This window comes from Ziziphus jujuba, chromosome 10 (assembly GCF_031755915.1).
Source record: "Ziziphus jujuba cultivar Dongzao chromosome 10, ASM3175591v1".
Lineage (NCBI taxonomy): Eukaryota > Viridiplantae > Streptophyta > Magnoliopsida > Rosales > Rhamnaceae > Ziziphus > Ziziphus jujuba.
The window spans coordinates 25,539,127-25,558,662 of NC_083388.1; the positions used below are offsets into that span (position 1 = coordinate 25,539,127).

Below are 19,536 nucleotides of genomic sequence, written 5' to 3' on the forward strand. Positions count from 1 at the left end.
TCAAATGCCGGCCTGACAATTAATTATCATGTGAGATACATTTATAGATGTTTTTCTGAAGATAGTGATACATATAATTTGTCTCTTCATTTAAATAATGTAACGCCATTTATAGATGCTCAAAGGTCAATCTGACAGATCAAAATCAAAATGAAATGGGCAAGTAAACATTGCTTATATATATATATATATATATATATATAAGCAGCCCCAAGCGTTCCTTCTTGGTTTTGTAAAGTTTATTTCTAGTATAATAGGTCTATGGCATTGCCCATATTGTTTCACTGTTGCATTATATGCATAATACACCAAAATTCAATTTTTTATTATTATTATTTTTTTTTTTCATTGCGTCTGCTATTGAGGAATTGTTGTTCATTATTAGATTTAACCTTTTGGGTTTGCTCAAAGTCTCGTTTTGACCAACTCTAATTCCTTGGAGAAGTGGCTTCTTCGTTCAGACAGATGTTCTTATATATGGAGATAAATAAATAATTTGAACAATCTCTTCATCATAGAGGGAGCAAGTGATGGAGCTCAGTGATGCCTGGGAAAACTAATAAATATTGCATAAAATGCAAATAAATAATCCAGTTAATGATTTAAGCCTTTTAAATAGTACTTAACAGGCAAACCTAACTGTCAAACAAAAAAATTAAAAATTAAAAATTAAAAAATAAATAATAAATAAATAATAAATAAAAATAAAAAAGCAAACCGACTGACTTCTTAGAGTACTGCTACTACGATGTAACTTAAATTTTGCTTAACCCTTTAGGTTATATATACAGCAAACAAGCAAAGGGTCATCTTAAAAAAAAAAAAAAAAAAAAAAAAAAAAACAAACAAACAAACTACTTTCTCTGGCTTTTCATGCCCTCGTTAACTCCTTCCCTCATTAACTCCTTGTGTGTCTCCTATACTCGAGTAGGTTAATTTCCTCTTCCTTTCTTGTATCAGTACCAATAAGTTGTCCATCACTTTTAAATTTTAACCTTCATAGATAAGTACAGGAACAGATGGACAACCTTTAAGCCTAAGTTTAGATATTAGATCAATGGGGTTTTACTTTTCCTCCACCATTTCATCTTTGTTTTTCCATGCTATTTGCATTTGTTTCATTGTTGTCCATGCTAATTCAGCAAGACCAGTAGAGAGGTCCAATTATATTGTTCACGCAGACAAGTCCATTATGCCCAAAGCCTTCATAAATCATCACCATTGGTATTCCTCCCTTTTTTATTCCCTCACCACTGCAAGATCACCTTCCTTATCACTGGATGACCAACAAAATTTTTCACCATATCTTGTATATTCCTATGATAATGCCCTTCATGGTTTTAGTGCATCTTTATCTCTAGACGAATTGGAAGAACTCAAAAAATCTCCGTGGTTCATCTCCTCTGATATGGACAGTGCTGCCACCTTGACACCACTTACACCTAGAAATTCCTATCTCTCAACCCTTCTCAAGGTCTATGGCCTGCTTCCAACTATGATGAAGACGTCATTGTCGGGGTTAGATAGTGGGGTTTGGCCTGAGAGTGAGAGCTTTCAAGACCACGGTATAACATCCAAATTCCATCAAAGTGGAAAGGAAAATGTGATGTAGGACAGGATTTCAATTCCTCTTTGTGCAACTCCAAGCTCATAGGAGTCAAGACATTTCAACGAGGGTTTAATAGCTTCATTACCCGATGTTAATATAAGCATGAAATCTGCTAGGGATTCAATTGGACATGGAACTAATGTTGCCTCCACAGTTTCTGGAGACTATGTAAATGGTGCATCTTATTTTGGTTATGCAAAATGAATAGCCAGAGGTATAATACCACGCTCTAGATTGGCTGCATACAAGGACCTTGACCGTTGCAGCAAGCACTACGGCCCGTTCATTTGGAGGAATTTCGACATTTGGAGACAATTTCACCATCGTTGGCTGGACAATGTTCTGTGCAAATGCCATGGTTGAGAAAGCTCCGCTTTATGACAACAAAACAATATCGAGATGCAACTCAGCTAAGAATTTATCAAGAGTGCATGCAGCGTTGTCTTGTGCGAGGATATAGGTTCCATAGCAACTCAGATGAGAGAAACAACCTTATTTTGCAAACATCTGGAGCCATTATTATCAGTAATGATAATGAAATCTTAGATCTAGGAGGTTACTCGTCCATGCGTTTACATCAGCCAGAAAGAGGCATTGGCTGTGATCAATTACGCAAGAAGTACTGAAATGCCTTTTGTCAGCATGAAATTGCAGCAGACGATTACAGGGACTAGACCTGCACCACCTGTTGCTTTCTACAGTTCCAGAGGCCCTTCACCAAGCTTTCCAGGAATCTTGAAACCAGACATAATGGCACCAGGTCGTCAGGTTTTGGCTTTTCTTTGATTCCACGAGAAGTGGCAGCCCAAATTGGTTCCGATATTTACTTGTCCAGTGAATACTATATGATATCTGGGACGTCCATGGCTTCTCCTCATGCTTCTGATGGCTGCTCTGATGATGACCACGGCAACACCATTTGATAATGCTCATAATTCGAATCGGGATCATGGTGAAAGGTTTCAAATTGCTTCTCCATTAGCCATGAGATCTAGATAGATTGATCCAAATCGAGCACTCGATCCCGGTTTGATCTATGATGCTACTCCACAAGATTATGTTAATCTTTTGTTCTCCGTGAATTTCACTACAAAGCAAATCTCGGCCATAGCTAGATCAAAACATTATATGTGTCAAAGCCATTTTCTGATCTTAATTATCCATCTTTCATAGTATTTAATGGTGGGAGAACCAACACAGTTTTTGAAAGTTTCAAAGGGTTGTGACCAACTTGGGAGAGGGGGGACTGAGATACAATGTCTCAGTGACAGCACCAAGAAAATCCATTGCTGTAGTCTCACCTAAGGTTTTGGTATTTGAAAGGAAGTAGAAGCAGAAGTATAGTGTTGCCATAAAGCATAAAGAGGTGAAAAAACAGCAAGGCGTCATGGTGAAATCGTTTCGGTTGAAGAAAATGGAAGTCACACTCTGAGGAGTCCCATAGTAGTCTCACCTGTTTGGAACGGTCCACTTTAAGCTGGCTATTTTATAATTTCTGCTTTATTTTACAATTTCCGTTGTTGAAATTATGATCGCGTTATTATTAGTATTTTTTCTTTTTTTTTTTTTTTTTTTTTTTACAGCTTTATAGGGCTGGAAACCTCGACGAGTCTGCTCAGATCGGCAGTCGAACAATGAGAACGTCTGGCTTGAATCACTAACGAGGTTTGGTTTCCATTGTCCATCCACAATTAATAACTTCTAAGAAATTTTACGAAGATATTAATCCACCCTTGCTTGGCTAACCAGGCTAATAATTTCACGGGGTAGCATCTAAACACAGATTTGAAATTATAATGAGATTATTCTTTCTTTTTTTTTTTTTTTTTTTTTTTTTTTTGGCAAACGTAAATTACAACATGAGGCACCAACCCTACACGATGCTCACAAGGCTACATCAAATTTTTATTTTTATTTTATTTTATTTAATGTATACTGTATTTTGTCTTCTCGCTTTCAAAAGTTCAATCGATTCTTTCTGCGTTATTTTCCATATCAAATCAATCATTCTACTTTGCATTTTTTTAAGCGTAATGAAAAATAAAATCTTAAATTTTTTATGCTTTTCAGAGAAAAAAAAAATTTGTTTGATATAATAAATGAAAACAAATATAAAAGGTACAATATTTGATATGAAATTTTTTGAGGACCTCCTTTTTGCCTTAGCGGCCTTAATTTTCTGCCGGCCCCGCTTCTAGTCACACATTGAAAGTAATACAGGACTTTATACATCTAGTGCAAAATAAATGCAAAACCTGGGCAAAAGAAAAATATTCATGTCATTAGCAAGCAGTAAAAAATAAATAAAAAATAAAACTTTCATTAACATTGACCATGTAAAATAAATTACAGCATATGCATGGAAATAAAAGAACAGTTTTTTTTTTTTTCTCAAAAATAACTTTAGTACATTTGTGATGGCTGAAGAAAATGGAAAAAGAAGACCTAGCAATTAGTTTCCATACCTGTAGCATTTGATACTACAGTGCAGGGACAGGTGTTATAATATTCAGCCAAAACACAAACCTCTCATAAGTTGGGAAACCACAATACCGAGGAGAATCTGACTACACTAATATATTCCATAGTTTCAATTCTTTTCTCTTTTTTCTTTAAATCATTTGTTACCATTCATGGATACCACAAAATACAAACGAAAAAAAAAATTGTCCGCAGCTTTTTTACCTCAATTTTAATTGTACAAGGAAAATGCGTAGGCCAAAATCTGGTTGTGATATCCCAGTGTTGCCCTCAAAAATGACTAGTCTTCTCCGAAGAAGGAACAAATTACTGTCACACATAAAAACTTGTTTAACCAGCTTCAGCACCAAATCTCTGCACAAAGAACTCATCTAGTTGCCCCCAGTTTGGAGTATCAGAACTACTCAAATTATCCGTAGGTAATGATCGAATGCATCCAAGAATTTGTTTAACATCCCGCTGCAGCCTGGATAGAAATTTAAATAATAATAATAAATTTTATTTAAAATTTTAGAATTCAATGGCACGATTAGTTCTACAAGTTGACATTTGAAACTTTTACCCAAAAACAAAAAAAAAATTCTAAAGGGAGTACCTCTCCTTTGCTTGTGGAGTATTTATCTCTATCCGTGAGAATGCTTCTGAAATTTGTGAGTGGAAAATTATAACCACTTGCCTGAACATAGCAAACCATCGTTAAGTTGAAGAATTAGTGAATATTTCAAAAACAAATAATACTTTCTTTTAACCCATTACCAGTCCACTAAAGTGAACATGAACATAAACAAAAAACAATCACATTTACAAATTGCAAGAATATAGAGCATTTAAATCAGAAAATAATCACATTTACAACCACTAAACAAAAAAATATATACATATATTGCTCCTTCCCCCAGAAAATCCAATTCTTGGAAGCCTACATTCAACGCTAATTACAGGTACCAATTCCACCATTTCCTTATAAAGATTCATCATAACCATATAAACAACATAAGACATGGGTCAAGGGACCTGAACTAAGCAAGATTTGGATCCTTAAAACCCATCTTCTTGAGGTTGGTAAAAAGAAGTAAACTACATGTAATGCGGAAACGACTCTGTGAAGATATGATGTCAATTATAAGAAAATATGCAAGTCCATAATAATAAAAGGAAAATGTAAATATCCAAGAGGGGGCAGCCTAGTAGTGTAATCCACTTCTCTCCAAGAACAAGGTCCCTAGTTCAAGTCATTTCACAGCACAAAAAACAAAAGGAAAAAAACTGGTAACAAGGAACGCCAAATTAATTACTTTCACGAATAATCACCATTAAATTTTGGCAATTGTAAATAAATGAATAATTTCAAAGTGAAATCATCATTCATTCCTTCATCCCATTCTATGGAAAATCAAATCCTCATACAAATCAATTCAAACTTTTTTTTTTTTTTCCTTTTTTTTCGCTTCCAATTTAAACATACTGGAATGTGGGAAAAAGAAAGGACAAAAAAGAATCAGCAAGCGAACGTATGCCACAGAATGAGTCTTACCTAAAAATTGCTTTAACATCTACCTCATGCAAAGTTCGAGATAGAACACGTTGCAAGTAACCAACTTCCTATAAGCAAATTGAACGATCAATCAGGTATAACATATTTAAAGAGAAAGAGAAGTTAGATGCGCTAAACTAACTTTAGTGATCCAAAAATAACAGTTACCTTTGTAAGTGATCGAGCAAACTGACTGGGCTGTGGGTCAGAATCTTCTGGTCTATTCCAGCCCTCCACAATTTGTGACAAGCTACGTAGATGAACCAATAACCTCTCTCTCATTATCTGAACCAGTTTTGTATGTATTTCATCTCTATGAACCTTATAATCCTGTTTTAATATCAATATATAAATATCCTCAGAATATATTTTGAAACAGAGGCTTAGAGACCACAAACTGAAAATATATACAGCTCAATCAATACGACAAATTCTATCATGGAAGTACAAAATAGATACCCAAAAATTGAAACAAAAGTCTAAAGCCAAAATCCGAAAGATACATAAAGAACTACAAAATACAAATAGATAATATTAAAAAACCCATGGTTTTCATCCTACATATCATATCCCCAGTAATGAAGTGAACATTAAGACCTCAAAGTTGAACTAGAAAGAATCGGATACCTGAGCAACTCGATCAATCTCTGACAACAACATTGGCTTTCGTGTATCTGGCACTTTGAGGAAAAGAATTTGTCTGATTTCTTCAAGCAAAACCAAAAAAAAAAAAAAAAATGTCATAGCATGCATAACCGCTATGGCTAAATACCATTGCTGGTACATAATACACCATTATTTGAAGAGGGGAGGGGGGGGGTGGGGAACCACCAAACAATTTTCCTTTTCATTTGAAGGAAAAAAAAAATATATATATATATATATATATATATATCCATACACATTTATTCAGAGAAGCAAAGCAAAGAATAAACCACAAACAGCTACATTAACAATGGTAGGCAAAGACAAACTTTAGGATGTAAATCTCATTTTATTTTTGTTATTACCTACCTGGAATAATGGCGTAAATAAAACTAATGACTTGACTTGCCAGAGCTAAGTGCTTAGAAGTGATAGACTTCAAACCAGACACCTGCAATACCACATGAAATTAGTTCAAACTCTAGACCCTTTCTTCTGCTATATTTACTTGCCCTGCTTTCTTTAGTCTTAAATAGTTCAAAGCTTTCATATTTGATGCCATTAGTTGCAAATTCTACACCCTCTCAGAGCTTCTGTGTGTTAATTTACAATTTAAAATTTTGATATAGCACATATTGATGATTAGACAGAAAAGTAGTACCTGCATAGCGCCAGCACCAAGAACAAGCTGACATGTTCTTGTATTGAAAAATTTTAATATCTCTACAACACGATGAACAATTTCTGATGACAATGCTGGCAAAAAATTGTTCATATCCACATATTCTGATACCATCTTCACTAATATTAAGCCACTGGAGGGGGGAAAAGAAAAAAAGAAAAAAAAGGGCATCAAGGACAATATAAGATAATAATATCAACACTAATCAGTCAACAACACTACAGAAAACAGATTTGAAATATATATCTATATATATAGCAGAGGAAAGAGATCAGCATATCATAAGTTCATTTCCAATCCATATGAACGAGTATTAGACTGGAAAACATCCTAACATCAAGAACAGAAAAAAGAGGAATGAAAAACATTAAATAGGCCAGATGAAAAAAGAAAGAGAAAGTTAAACAAGATAACTAACCAGTTTACCATATGATAACCAACACCTTTGTACAAAAGGGTATGAGATGTAGATTTGCCCCGCTCCTTCGTGCTGTTATCATTTTGAGCCAGAGAATTTACAACATCAGATTTGTTTTTTTCAGGTCTTGATTTATCATTTCCAGTAACATCTGAAGGGATTTCACTTGAATCCACCCGCTTGATTTGCTTTTGAGCATCAGGTAATCCATTGTCCCCAACAAGTGAACTATCATCATTTGTGATTGCTTCATCATAGCTTGTTGCCGTATTCCCTTGAGCATCATCTGGGTTCTCAGATGTCGATGTCTCAGAACAAATTAGGGAAGTTACAATAGCCTGAAATTCATCAGGAACATCCACTTCAACCCATGTTTCTTGGTCAAGGACTGCCCTGATCTTTGCCATCTACAGGAACCAAGGAAAGAATTAGGTCACTGTCAAATACTAGTTCCAATAAAGATTGAAATGAAGTTAAGTGCATTTAAGGACTAACTCGAGATTCATGCTGAGAATCAACAAAAGCTTTGGCCTGTGACTGCAATGTTCCCCGTATGCTATATCCCAACCTTCCACCTATCTGTTTATGTTAACATAGAATTTTTATCATAAACGTAACCAATTCTTTTAAACCATAAGATTATTAAACACAATAAACGTAGATACCTTCTCTGTAGCAGTTATAAAGTCCTGGGTGATGCTGTATATACTTAAAAATTCCTGTAATCTCAACTTGGGGTGAAGTAGAGCACGCACCCCGAGTAACTTTGCCCATCTTCCATGAGCAGCATCACATGCAGCAAAAACAGCTTCCGTGTTTTCTCGCAAGACATCAGTCCTGTTTATCAGATTGTTTCAGAATGCTGTACAATTTTGCCAACACTCTAAATAAAAAGCTTATACACGAAAAGAATGAACCTTGAGATAAACATGAGCAACATAAAAACAATTTGAAATTAATATCTATTATACTATAGATGAACTAAGATCTTTTCTAATACCACTGTGTTATAAAATTTAATTTTATCAACTATGCTTCTTTACTAACACATTGGCAAGTGGAATTATATAAACAAATAAGAACAAATCCAGTTCCCAGGAAATAAGCATGAATAAAACTTCATAAGATGGAGAGTTCTACACGAACGACTACTAAAATGCAAGCAACAAATCAAAAGAGACAAAATAAGCTTTTACCTAAAATTTGTAGACATATTTGAAGGAGTTGCAGCATCATTTCCTCTTCCATGAAATGAAGGGACCTTGCGTATACTTCTCTGAGAGGAGTAAGGCGTAACTAAACCATCATTGTCTTGTGCTGTTTCTGAAGCTGCAGCACCAATGGCTATTGCAGCAGCAACAGAATCAGCAGCATAGTGACCATCCAGGTTGGTCATAATCCACTCAATAGCTTTTTTCACTTCAGCAGCCCGCATTAAATGTGCCTGCATTCACTAAAAGAAATCATACATCACACTCAAATAGTGTTAAAAAGGTAGAAAAATAACAAAAACGATTCATTCATATAAAGTTCACAATTCAGAGAAACATTTATCATGATTACTTATAAACTGAAGAATGCACCATCTAATTAAAATCAATTTTTATACACCATTTCCAGGTATTAATGGAACTCTCAAAAGCATTCTAGCACTTTCAGATGCAATGCGGTGATAAATTTAAATTCTACATCAGAAAACTAATGTCGACAGATCAAAAATCATCCATGACTGCTTATAAAACAGTTGAGGTTGGGTCTTTGAGATTGAAATCAAAACAATATATGTAAGACAACATAAAATTAAGCACCATCTTAACAAGTGAAAATTAAATTTTTAGGAGTATACAAGGAAAAGTATGCATTACCCGTACAATCATAAAAATAGCACTTAAAAGTTGAACAAAGCTTTCAGATGATAGGCTCCTCAACTTGCTTGCAAGTGATGCACCAGCACCTGATCCACCAAACATTATAAAATCGAATTAAACAAAAGGGTCTACAGATGCAAAATGGAGATTATCTTCTAGAAAGAACAGACAGAATTCTAACTCAGTATGACATCACAAATTGATCACATAATAAGTTTCTCACCATCTGCGTCTGCTGTTCGCTCTCCGGGGGTGAAATCAGATTCCAAAGGTCGGGAAACGAGAAGAGGAAGTAGCTCAGCAACAGCATTCTTGATAGCAGTTTTCATATCAGCAGTTAGTGTGTCACGATATAACCTCAGCACAACAGGGAGTTTAGCCTGAAAGGAAACAGCATATGATAAAAGTTTCAAATGCCACAACATAAACTTCCAATCTTGCCCCCTCTTTTCTTTACATAACTCACTTAACTTTCAGAGATGACAGAGCCCAAAGAAAAAAGCATGATTAATTACTTACTGTTCTGAGCAAACCAATAATGAAAGGAAGAAGACGATCTCGAAAATTAGAGGTTTCCTCCTCATCCAACTTCACCTGCCAATTTACCAATATGAAAAATCAGTTTGGTGAGATTGAGAGAAGATATTCTCAAAAGCAGGAAATAAAATATAGAACTCACTTCACTATCTTTTCCATTTGTGGGAATAGATGCTCTTGCTTTAGCCTTGGACAAAATTACAATATCTCTATCGCCCACATCATGTATCGAAGCACGCAAGAATTCTGCTGAAAGAATGCTACAAGAAAAAATTTAATAAGTTACTACCTACTAAAACTACAATAATTCATCTGGTTTCCATTTGAAGAAATGGCCATTATTTATTCAAATAGCAGAAAAGAAACAGAAACAAAACAAAATATTACAAAACCCAAAACAAATATAAATCTACCATAAGAGCTAAAGATACCTGTTTATGGATTCTATTGCAGCTGCCACATGATCCCGGAGGTGGCGAAAACAATGTAAACCAGAAAGCTCATCACCTTCCTAAAATTAAATTAAATTATCAACCATTAAAACCCTCTTATAAACAATTCTCAAACTTCAATAAATAAATAAACAAAAAACAACAACTGTAAATGCAACAGCAGTCCCAAGGCATGGTCTCTGTAAAAACATTTTAAGGGAAAGAAAAGTTCATAAAAAGGTGCTAGAAGATACCAGCAAATGTTGCAAATCATCCGTAATATCCAAAGCTCCAGCACAATCAGCAGATGCAACAAGCTGTAGGACAATAACATCATATTAACTTATAACGACAAAGTTTCTATCTTTAACAGCTGGACTCCTGGCATAAAGAAGTTTAAGCATATGAAATAAGGAAGAACTACAGACCAATATTCTTCAACCTTTTCATATAGCTTATAACATAACAGCAAAACATAACCTGGGAAGTAAAGGGAAAACTGGCTTTGAAAATTCGCACAAAATTTCAAAAGTGAACAAACAAAAAGACAACGAAATGTCATGATCATGGATCAGGGACTGCAATTTACTAATACTAGTATCTGTGGATATTTGGCAGGCTTCTAAAACATAAGCACCAAAAACTTCACAAAACTGATAGCCAAATTACAAACTCGCAGATTTTTTTTATCTTTCCAGAAGCAGAAGTTACTCCAACATACGAAGCATCCTGACTAATGGTTCTTATTCTAAACTAACCTTATATCCCAAAATACAAATGTCCAAAGCATATATAACCTTTTACGAACTGTGAATTTCACTTTCGCCATGAATTCAATTCAACCTCAGGAACAATTTATAAACAATTTTTAATACAGAAGCGAAAAAAATATTAATAATAAGTACCAATTTAAGAGCAGAAAGAGCTTGGTTGACGTATAATATGAGCCTGAGTTTCTGCTGAAGAGCCAAGAGATTGCTCCTGGTGGCATTAAGCTCGTGAATTTGCGATGCGGACTCCACCAAATCCACGTCCAGGAGCCTTATCGTCTCCTTCAACTCCCGTATCCGATTGCAACCTTCCACGATCTTCACATTCAAATCCTGAAGCTGACCTTGAGCCTCAAAGAAGGAATTCGAGCGCAGCGAGATCTCCTTCACCAAGTGCAACTCCACCACATCCAAGTAATGCGAAAGCTTCTCTTGCAAAACAAGATTCTCGGAGACATTGGAGAAGGAGCAGACGGAGCGGAACGTAGCTCCTTCTTCCAAAGCGAAATCTTCCTTGAAATACAAAGCAGGGACTTCTCTCAAGCAGGCGACGAGCGCTTCGCCTTGGCCACCGATGTTGTCCAAATCCAGACTCTCCTTGCTCGCATGGTTCCGAATATCCTCGAACCGGTGGTAGGAATCGGAGATCGAGGCGATGTAGGTCTGGAAATCGGATCGGGCTACGTCGGAGACGGCTTTGGAGGAGAGAGGTGTGAATTCGGGAGGGGCGACGGAGGTTGAGGAGGAAGACCACCAGCCGATCCAGGAAGCGGAATCGGAGGCATTTGGATTGTTGAGAATGGAGGAGAGGCTCTGACTACTGCTACTACTGGTGGTGGCGGCATTGGCATCAGAATTGGATCTGCTTGGAGGTTGAATTGAAGACCTTCCTGATTGGGAAGGCAACGATTCCATGCTCACCATCTTCTTCAAACCATGTTGATGCTGATTCATATATACAATTCTATATATATATATATATATATATATTGACTATAATCTATATAGTGAAAACAGAGAGAGAAGAAAGAACGAATTCTTCAGAGTCGACCAGGATAGCGTAAATCGCCGGTGGGATTCCGACAGAGTTTGGATAAACCCTTGGGAGAGAAAAACACAGAGAGAGAGAGAGAGAGAGAGAGAGTTGAGGGAATTCGAAGAATGAAAAAAATGTAAATGGTGGATCTGATGAATAATAAGGAATTAAATTTAAAAAAAAATTAGGAATATAGATAGGTGATGTATTCTGATACAGCAGCGGAGGGGGACTTGGATCTGAACTGAGACGAAACCTGCAGTTGTCACGACTCACGACTCAGGAGTCAGGACCAACGACGAGGCAACGAAATTTCATAATGGCTATGGCCGCTCTCATAATCCGAAAATCCTAATATCAAAACCGGGTCGATCCGTATCCATTCATGTTTTATTACCTTTCTTTTTAAGAAATATATAATAATTTAAAAATGCATAAGTACAATATTTTGTTCAAAAAATAAATTATCTTACATATAACACTTTTTTTTAATCGAATGGAGAACCTTTTTAAAGATAATTATTTAAGTGGACCTCTAGTTTTAGTATCATTAACTTTTGTTTATCAAGAATTGAAAGGAAAAAAAATTATATTATTTGATTAAATTTTGTATTATCAATTCACCTATCACTTTTTTATTAATTATTATTTGGTCACGCATCCAAATTCGATCTCATCACATCAATTTATATCAAAATGTATTAAGCTAATACTATGCAAAATTTCTGCAAATTACAACTCAATAGGAAGTATGTTTTCCTTCTCAAAAGGAAAAGAATTATGTTTCCAATAGATTGTTATAAAGAGTGGGTAATTATAATATTTAATGGATTTTATACATTAGAAAATACAAGTTTTTTTAAGTTATAATAAATTGCTTTCATTGAGTTTCATGCCAAAAGGTAGACTAGTGGGTTGCACTTGCACATGGAGTAGAGTGCGCCACAGGAGGCTAGTGGAATGGACTTTGGCTTCCAACATCAGAGCGGCCCACTAACTACTATTTGGTGACATGAGAAATGAAAATAACATGTAACATAAGTTTCGATCAAAGTGGTAAATATGAGTTTCAGATTTTCAGTTGGTTATTTATACAAAATTCTTAAATCCATAAAAGAGAACCACTTTATACCAAACAAACAGTAATTAGTTGAGCTGTTATATTAGACAACAACAACAACAACAGAAAAAAAAAAATAAGAACAATAAAATGTATATATATTTATATAGTCTCCAAGTTTTAATTTAGACTTGAAGGAATACCATGCGTTCCATACGAGGGGTGTTGACCCTCACCTTTCTGTTTAGATGCGGTTTCACTCGTATCTCAATGCAGTTTACAAGTACGCATGCATACAGAACTCGGTCCCTTCTTCACTGTCAAACCTAGTATTCCCATGCTTCAATATTCAATCGTTATGGATTGAAGCTTGCTTAAGTTGAATCCCGTTCCCGGAAATATTACTTGGATTTTTTTGAGATATAGAGGACTCCAAATGGGTCAAATGCAGTAGAGGGACAACACTGCAGTTCAGTTCTGCACCTTGAAATATCTCATCAAATATCAGAAGAATGCATAAAGAGTGAGGGGTCACTTATGGTGGAAAAGACATGTTCTACAAAGCAAGGAAAAAGTTTTAGATCTCACCCCGAACATCATTTATAAAGTCCCTAGAACCAAGAGACAAACATTAAAGAGGGAGGTCTAATTTGCTGTCAACTGTTATAATTATCTCCTTGTTCTGCCAACCTCAAAAGCAGCATTTACCTTTACATTCTGTCAAAAAAGACACTCCATTCATCCCTATATTTCGAGTTTTGAACAGTTTTCTTCATTGTTTTCCTGGATTCTAACCACTGACAAAGGTTACAACATACAAGGTGCAAAATTGTACTTTTTCTTATTCACCTTCTGGTTATCACCGAGATGGATTTTCATTTTTCCCACAAAAGGAAAAATAGTGTTAGTTGATTGTGATAAAAGCCTTGAGTACAGGTAAACACCAAATATGTGTGCACAACCTTCACAGTATCTGGGCATCCTCTTGTAAAACGACCTTCCTATCAACATGGCATAAAGCTCGAAATTTGCCACTAGTATATCGGCATGTCTTCATGCAAACCTTCAATCATTAACGTTCCTAAAGTAGGTAAAGTTTTTCTACATACAATGAATAGAGCAAAAAAATAAGTACTGACTTACCGAACCTAGATGGCCATATTGGCCACAATTGTAACAAGAAAGATTTACTGGAACCGCAGAAGTTGAATCAACACAACATAGATGACCAAAAGATTTGCATACATAACACTGTATTCCCTGTCAACAGAATTCCAAATGCATATAAAAGATAGAATGAAAAAGAAGAAAAAGGAAAAAGAAAACGAAACACAAAACTAAGCATTTTCATTATTAACATACAAACCTTAAGATCATCAGGAGAGTAGTCATTTGAACATGAAAACATATCATGCCCTGAATCTCCACATCTTAGACAAATTCTGTCACTTGGATTATCTTCTTGGTCCTTGTATGGGCAATCTCTAGCAAGATGTCCTCTTGATCTACAGGAAAAGCAATTCTGTTTCTGCGTGAAAGCAAGGATACATACTTGTAACTAAAATCAAATTGCTAACCTAATCCACTAATTCTCCTATAACCAGGATTCAACTGTGTTATCTACAGTAACACACATCATGCTGTTTTGCAATATTGTAAAAGGAAAATAGGCTCGGAAAGACAGACAGACTTGAGGCTACATGGATAATGCTATTTCTTATCAATTTTAGTTATCTTCACATAGACAAAAAAATCAGGGAAAATCTATAAGACGTTTTCAAGAAAATGGGAAATTTCTATTATAATCATCACCTCGCTAAATATTACCCATGTAAGGATTAAATATGCTTTCTGTAGAGGAATAATATTAGTATGTAATATACTTCCCTTCATGACAACATAATTTAACTTGTAGATTTTGGCATCTTTCTTAGTAAAGTTATTATGAGGTTTAAGAATTTATATTTAGGCACTACGTTAGGAAGATCCATTCAGGAATAATTCAGTGGAACAACCATCATACGATAGTGCATCTCACTCCAGGTCAAGAAGAATGTTTTTCAGAAATGAAATGAAACTAGTTTTACAATTACCAGCTTGCAACGCCTCCTTCTATGCCCCAAACTCCCACAAAGAGAACACGGCCTCCTCCGCTTCTGAGCTGTGCAATTTTTCCCTGTATGACCTCCCTCACCACAACGACGACAGGCAAAACTGCTATGTTCTGGCGGATCAAAATATCTTGGTCCACGCTGAAATAATGTATTAGAATTATAAGGTCAAATTGTGAACTAGTTACAATGCTACATTTTCAAATTCGTAATTAAGATATAGGCATTTAACTCACAAGCAGTTTTCGAAACACGGAATTGGAGTTTTTCACACCAGATTCTGTTTCCACGGACACCATTTTTGCATCTTGACCATTGTTCATCTGCTCTTCTTCTTTTTCTGTATTAACCTAAAATCAGACGACAAAAAAGATTGACTATGTTTTGTGGGGTGTCATCAAACAGCAACACAAATAACTGATTCAAAGTTTAAACAAAAACACAATGAAGATATAGGCATTCCAACTCACAAGGAGTTTTGGGAACACAGAATTGGAGTTTTTCAAACTGGATTCTGTTTCCATGGACACCATTTCTTCATCTTGACTGGTGTTAATCTGCTTTTCTTCTTTTTCTGTATTAACCTATAATCAGAAGGAATAAATAAATAAAGATACAATTTTTTTTTTTTTGGGTCACCCAACAGCAACACATATAACTGATTCAAAGTTTAAACAACAAAACAATTAAGATTTAGGCATTTCAACTCACAACGAGTTTTTAAAACACAGAATTGGAGTTTTTCAAACTAGATTCTGTTTCAATGAACACCATTTTTCCATCTTGAATGGTGTTCATCTGCTTTATTCCTTTTTTTGTATTAACATATAATCAGAAGGAAAAAAAAAAAAAAAAAGACGAATATATATATATATTTTTCGGGTCATCAAACAGCAACACAAAAAACTGAATCAAAGTTTAAAAAGAAATGATTCGACAATATTTTGGAACTTACAACTTATCGATTCGAAACAATTCTTACTGTATATTGCAATTTTGTCAGTAATTGTTTATTTTTTTTACTTTTTTCTTTATGTCTCTTTTTGTTATTTTCTTTTCTTTTTTTGTGGGGTCCTCTTTCATTTGATTGAACTGATGAATCTCAAAGCTGCAAAAAGTGGATGTGAAATCTAAAACCATGGTCATGCTCAGAAGAAAAACATACCTAAAAAAGCTGAAATTTAGTCATGCAGAGTGTACGAAGTTAACGAATTACCCAGCGACCCAAAGTGGAAAAACATAATAAACAGCTCCCAAAAAAAAAAAAGTAAAAAATAAAAAATAAAAAATAAAGTCCAAAAAAAGTAAAAAATGAAAAAGTGGAACCTAAGAGTTACTTGGTCATGAGCTTCGACGATCTTCTGCTCCAGCAGCTTATTGTTTGTCTTCCTCTTCTTCCTGAAAGCTTCAGCTTTGAACAAAGCTTGTAGATTTTCAAACCCACTCAGATCTGCAAGAAGCTTGTACTCTTCGTCCAAAGATCTAAAAAATATAAATTTTCCCTTATTTGCAGTATATTCTCCTCCATGTTCTTTATCCATTTGAGCATATTCTCCTTCTTCTTCGCTGCTCGTTATCAAAGACCACCAGCTTAGTTTATCAATATCTCCTCCTTCTGTTGGCTAGCTTATCCGCCATTTTTAATTTCTTTCAATCAAAAGCAAAATTGGGAAAAATTGGATCACTTTTATCCTTGCGTATAGGTATCCAAAATTTTTACCAATTGGACCTGTGACAATGTAATTACTAAGAATATATTCCACTTCCAATAGAAAATTTGTGAACACTCCAGATTACAATGGTTTATGGTCTCTAGATTTCTGAATCCAAATGGGCCTTGCACTATATTACCAAAGATAAAACGTTTAGTACTACAATCATCCTTTCTAATTAAATAAAAAAAAAAATAGTACGACTTTTAATGTGTAAATATGATAACACTCATAGCTAAAAAACTGAATTCCCTTTCTTTTTTGCCTTTTTTTTTTTTTTTTTTTTAAGCCCAACTGGTTTTCCGTTTGTAAAATATTTTCTATTAAATAAACATATAAAGATAGTGTGCATATGAAAATATAAAATAATAAATGAAAGTACGTATGGAAAAATTTTAACTTAGAAAATAAAGTTGGCCTTCTATATTTAACTCTGTTTGAAGATGGATAAGGTAATAAATAGCCTATTTGTAGATGCTGCTGATGGAATCAACCAATAAACCTTTTAATATTAAATGCAGCTGTGAGGATGGTGCTGAGAAAATAAATTTGACGATTTTATAGTTATTTTTAACAACATATGATAAAAAAAAATTTTAAAAAAAAATTAAAAAAATTGCCAGGTATATCAAATAATAGTTAATATATACTATATTTGTTAAAATAATTATCAATAATATAAAGTCACAAATCACTACTACATGTTATTAGCCAAATCTTAAATCATTGAACTTTCACCTTTTTATTTGCAAAAAATCACTGTTCACCTTTATTAATTAATTCTTATTTTTATTTTTGAATACTTTAGCAACAGAATTTTTTTAGTTTTCTGAAATGATTTATACTCAATAAAAAATAAAATAAAAAACATTAACTGGTATTACATAAATAAATAAAATTTGATTTGTCACAATAACCTAGTTTAAAATAATGAAGAAAAAAAAATGATGTTGGGAATATTTTATATATTTAGGTGTTCCTTTTGGGCCAATTTTTTCGATTTAATTTTCCATGGAAATGGCTTTTCATGATGGAAAATGGTCACATATCAAATGTCGTGCAGATATAAATAAAACCTCTGAAAAAATGTCTCATAATTTTTTCACCTTAATGGATTCAATTCCTTGGCATCTTTATTGTCAAGATTTGCAATGTTATAACCCTATAACATGTACAAAGAGGAGAAAATATTAGTATTAGCTTGATGGTAATCTATCTCTTTTTTAATGAATAAAGATTATCAACTTGAATGTCTAGCTTACAATGCCCCCAAAAAAAAAAAAAAAAAATGGTTAATCCATGATGCTTATGGTTTTCATTGGTTTGTTCGAAGTTAATAGCATTTGGTCAGTCAATAAAATTACTTTGATGACCAGCTTTACCAACCCAACATACCATCGAAAAGTCATGGGAAAATGAATTCATCAACTTAAAAATATGAAAAATATTGTTCATCCCGTTCTGTGAAATTTCACCTTCTTAAATGGACATTATCTTTAAATTAAGAAACGTTTCATTGTGTTTAGCAACCTATTAAGAATTGTTCTATTCGACTGTAATCGTATTTTTTTAGTCTTTTATCTTCTCTGAAATAATTGGTAGTCTTTTTTAATTGGACCTCACCAGCAGATTGACTCCAAAAGTCCTGTGAGAGTATTAAAACCCAAGCAAAGATAAAGGCAAACTAACCTTCAAAAAATGGAGTCACCTCAGTTATCCATCCTCTCTGCATCATTGTTTCCATCTTGTTTCATAAACCATCAAACTGCCAACAAGCATACAAAATAACATGCAAGTCAACTGCTCCAAAACCACTTCCATGTCAAAGGGTACCTCTGCAATGGCCCTCAAAAGTCATGCAGATCCTTTGTTACCTTCATATCCAACCCACCTTATGACACACCTCTTATCGTTGTCTATCTTCTTGGTGCTGAAGCCTCAAGCATTATCTCCATTAACAAAAACATCGCCAATGTTGATCATAAAATTCCATGCAACAAGTTGATCATAGTTCCAGTTTCTTGTTCATGTTCTGGTAACATCTATCAGCAGGTTACCCCTTATACTGTTAATAGTAATGATTCTCAGGACAACATTCTAATAGGAAATGAGACTTACCAATGTCTGACCACTTGCCTGGCCTTGATGGGCATTAACTATTTTGGCAATGAAAAGCTTAAATCCGCTGAGATGTGCATGTCCTAGTAGTAACCAAACTGCAGATGTTGTGAAGTCCCTTTTGGTTTATATGGTGACTTGGGGCGATATGGTTTTGTCAATTGCAGAGGCGCTTGAAGCAAGTACAAGGAGTATCCTAGAAGCGAATATACTGTAAGAGAACAGCCCCTTTACTCCTATTTTGGTTCCACTGAAAAACCAACTCAGTGAAAATTGCACTGAAGATTCAGAGAATTCTTTCTGCAAATGCCCTCAGGGTTACCATAGAGAAGAGAAGTCAAGGGGCTCAAACGCATTAGTCATGATGGTAAAAGATCTCCAGTCAAGTTGGTTACTCTACTAGGCATCTCTAATCTTCTCCACTCTCTATTTCCCTCTTTGTTTTCTTCCTGAAAAAGGTAATCATCTTATGAAGTTGAAGAAAGACGAACAAAAAAAATGTTCACTTCTCTTTTGTATAACTC

At 34.6% G+C, this 19,536-nt stretch overlaps 2 protein-coding genes and 2 pseudogenes across 5 annotated transcripts; 2 read left to right on the plus strand and 2 right to left on the minus strand.

Moving 5' to 3' along the window:
• The first annotated feature begins 1,057 nt into the window (after positions 1-1,057).
• On the plus strand, positions 1,058-3,447 carry LOC125421042 (subtilisin-like protease SBT3; annotated as a pseudogene).
• A 198-nt stretch (positions 3,448-3,645) lies between these two features.
• LOC107412368 (vacuolar protein sorting-associated protein 54, chloroplastic) lies at positions 3,646-12,354 on the minus strand. Of its 3 annotated transcripts, XR_001580939.4 has the most exons (19): positions 11,111-12,352; positions 10,460-10,522; positions 10,206-10,285; positions 9,917-10,034; positions 9,757-9,831; positions 9,461-9,617; positions 9,235-9,323; positions 8,566-8,813; positions 8,035-8,206; positions 7,865-7,948; positions 7,370-7,776; positions 6,931-7,084; positions 6,639-6,720; positions 6,252-6,331; positions 5,793-5,954; positions 5,625-5,692; positions 4,686-4,766; positions 4,295-4,556; positions 3,646-3,864 (listed from the first exon to the last, which is right to left on the minus strand). XR_001580939.4 is itself a non-coding variant. In XM_016020135.4 (18 exons), the coding sequence occupies exons 1-18, from the start codon at positions 11,927-11,929 to the stop codon at positions 4,421-4,423; spliced, it is 3,075 nt and encodes a 1,024-aa protein (XP_015875621.2). In that variant the 5' UTR covers positions 11,930-12,352; the 3' UTR covers positions 3,910-4,420. The 3 variants fall into 3 exon arrangements, 1 of the variants encoding a protein (XP_015875621.2); XM_016020135.4 differs by lacking the exon at positions 3,646-3,864 and having other exon boundaries at positions 3,910-4,556; XR_007239372.2 differs by lacking the exons at positions 3,646-3,864; positions 4,295-4,556; positions 4,686-4,766 and having other exon boundaries at positions 6,252-6,324; positions 11,111-12,354.
• A 764-nt stretch (positions 12,355-13,118) lies between these two features.
• LOC107412359 (uncharacterized) lies at positions 13,119-17,066 on the minus strand. Of its 2 annotated transcripts, none has more exons than XM_016020121.4 (7): positions 16,520-17,066; positions 15,653-15,766; positions 15,419-15,532; positions 15,165-15,323; positions 14,438-14,593; positions 14,215-14,331; positions 13,119-14,134 (listed from the first exon to the last, which is right to left on the minus strand). In XM_016020121.4, the coding sequence occupies exons 1-7, from the start codon at positions 16,721-16,723 to the stop codon at positions 14,036-14,038; spliced, it is 963 nt and encodes a 320-aa protein (XP_015875607.2). In that variant the 5' UTR covers positions 16,724-17,066; the 3' UTR covers positions 13,119-14,035. The 2 variants fall into 2 exon arrangements, with proteins under 2 accessions (XP_015875607.2, XP_015875606.2); XM_016020120.4 differs by having other exon boundaries at positions 14,438-14,599; positions 16,520-17,060.
• Positions 17,067-18,193: 1,127 nt separating this feature from the next.
• On the plus strand, positions 18,194-19,415 carry LOC125421043 (protein LYK5-like; annotated as a pseudogene).
• The last annotated feature ends 121 nt before the right edge of the window (positions 19,416-19,536 follow it).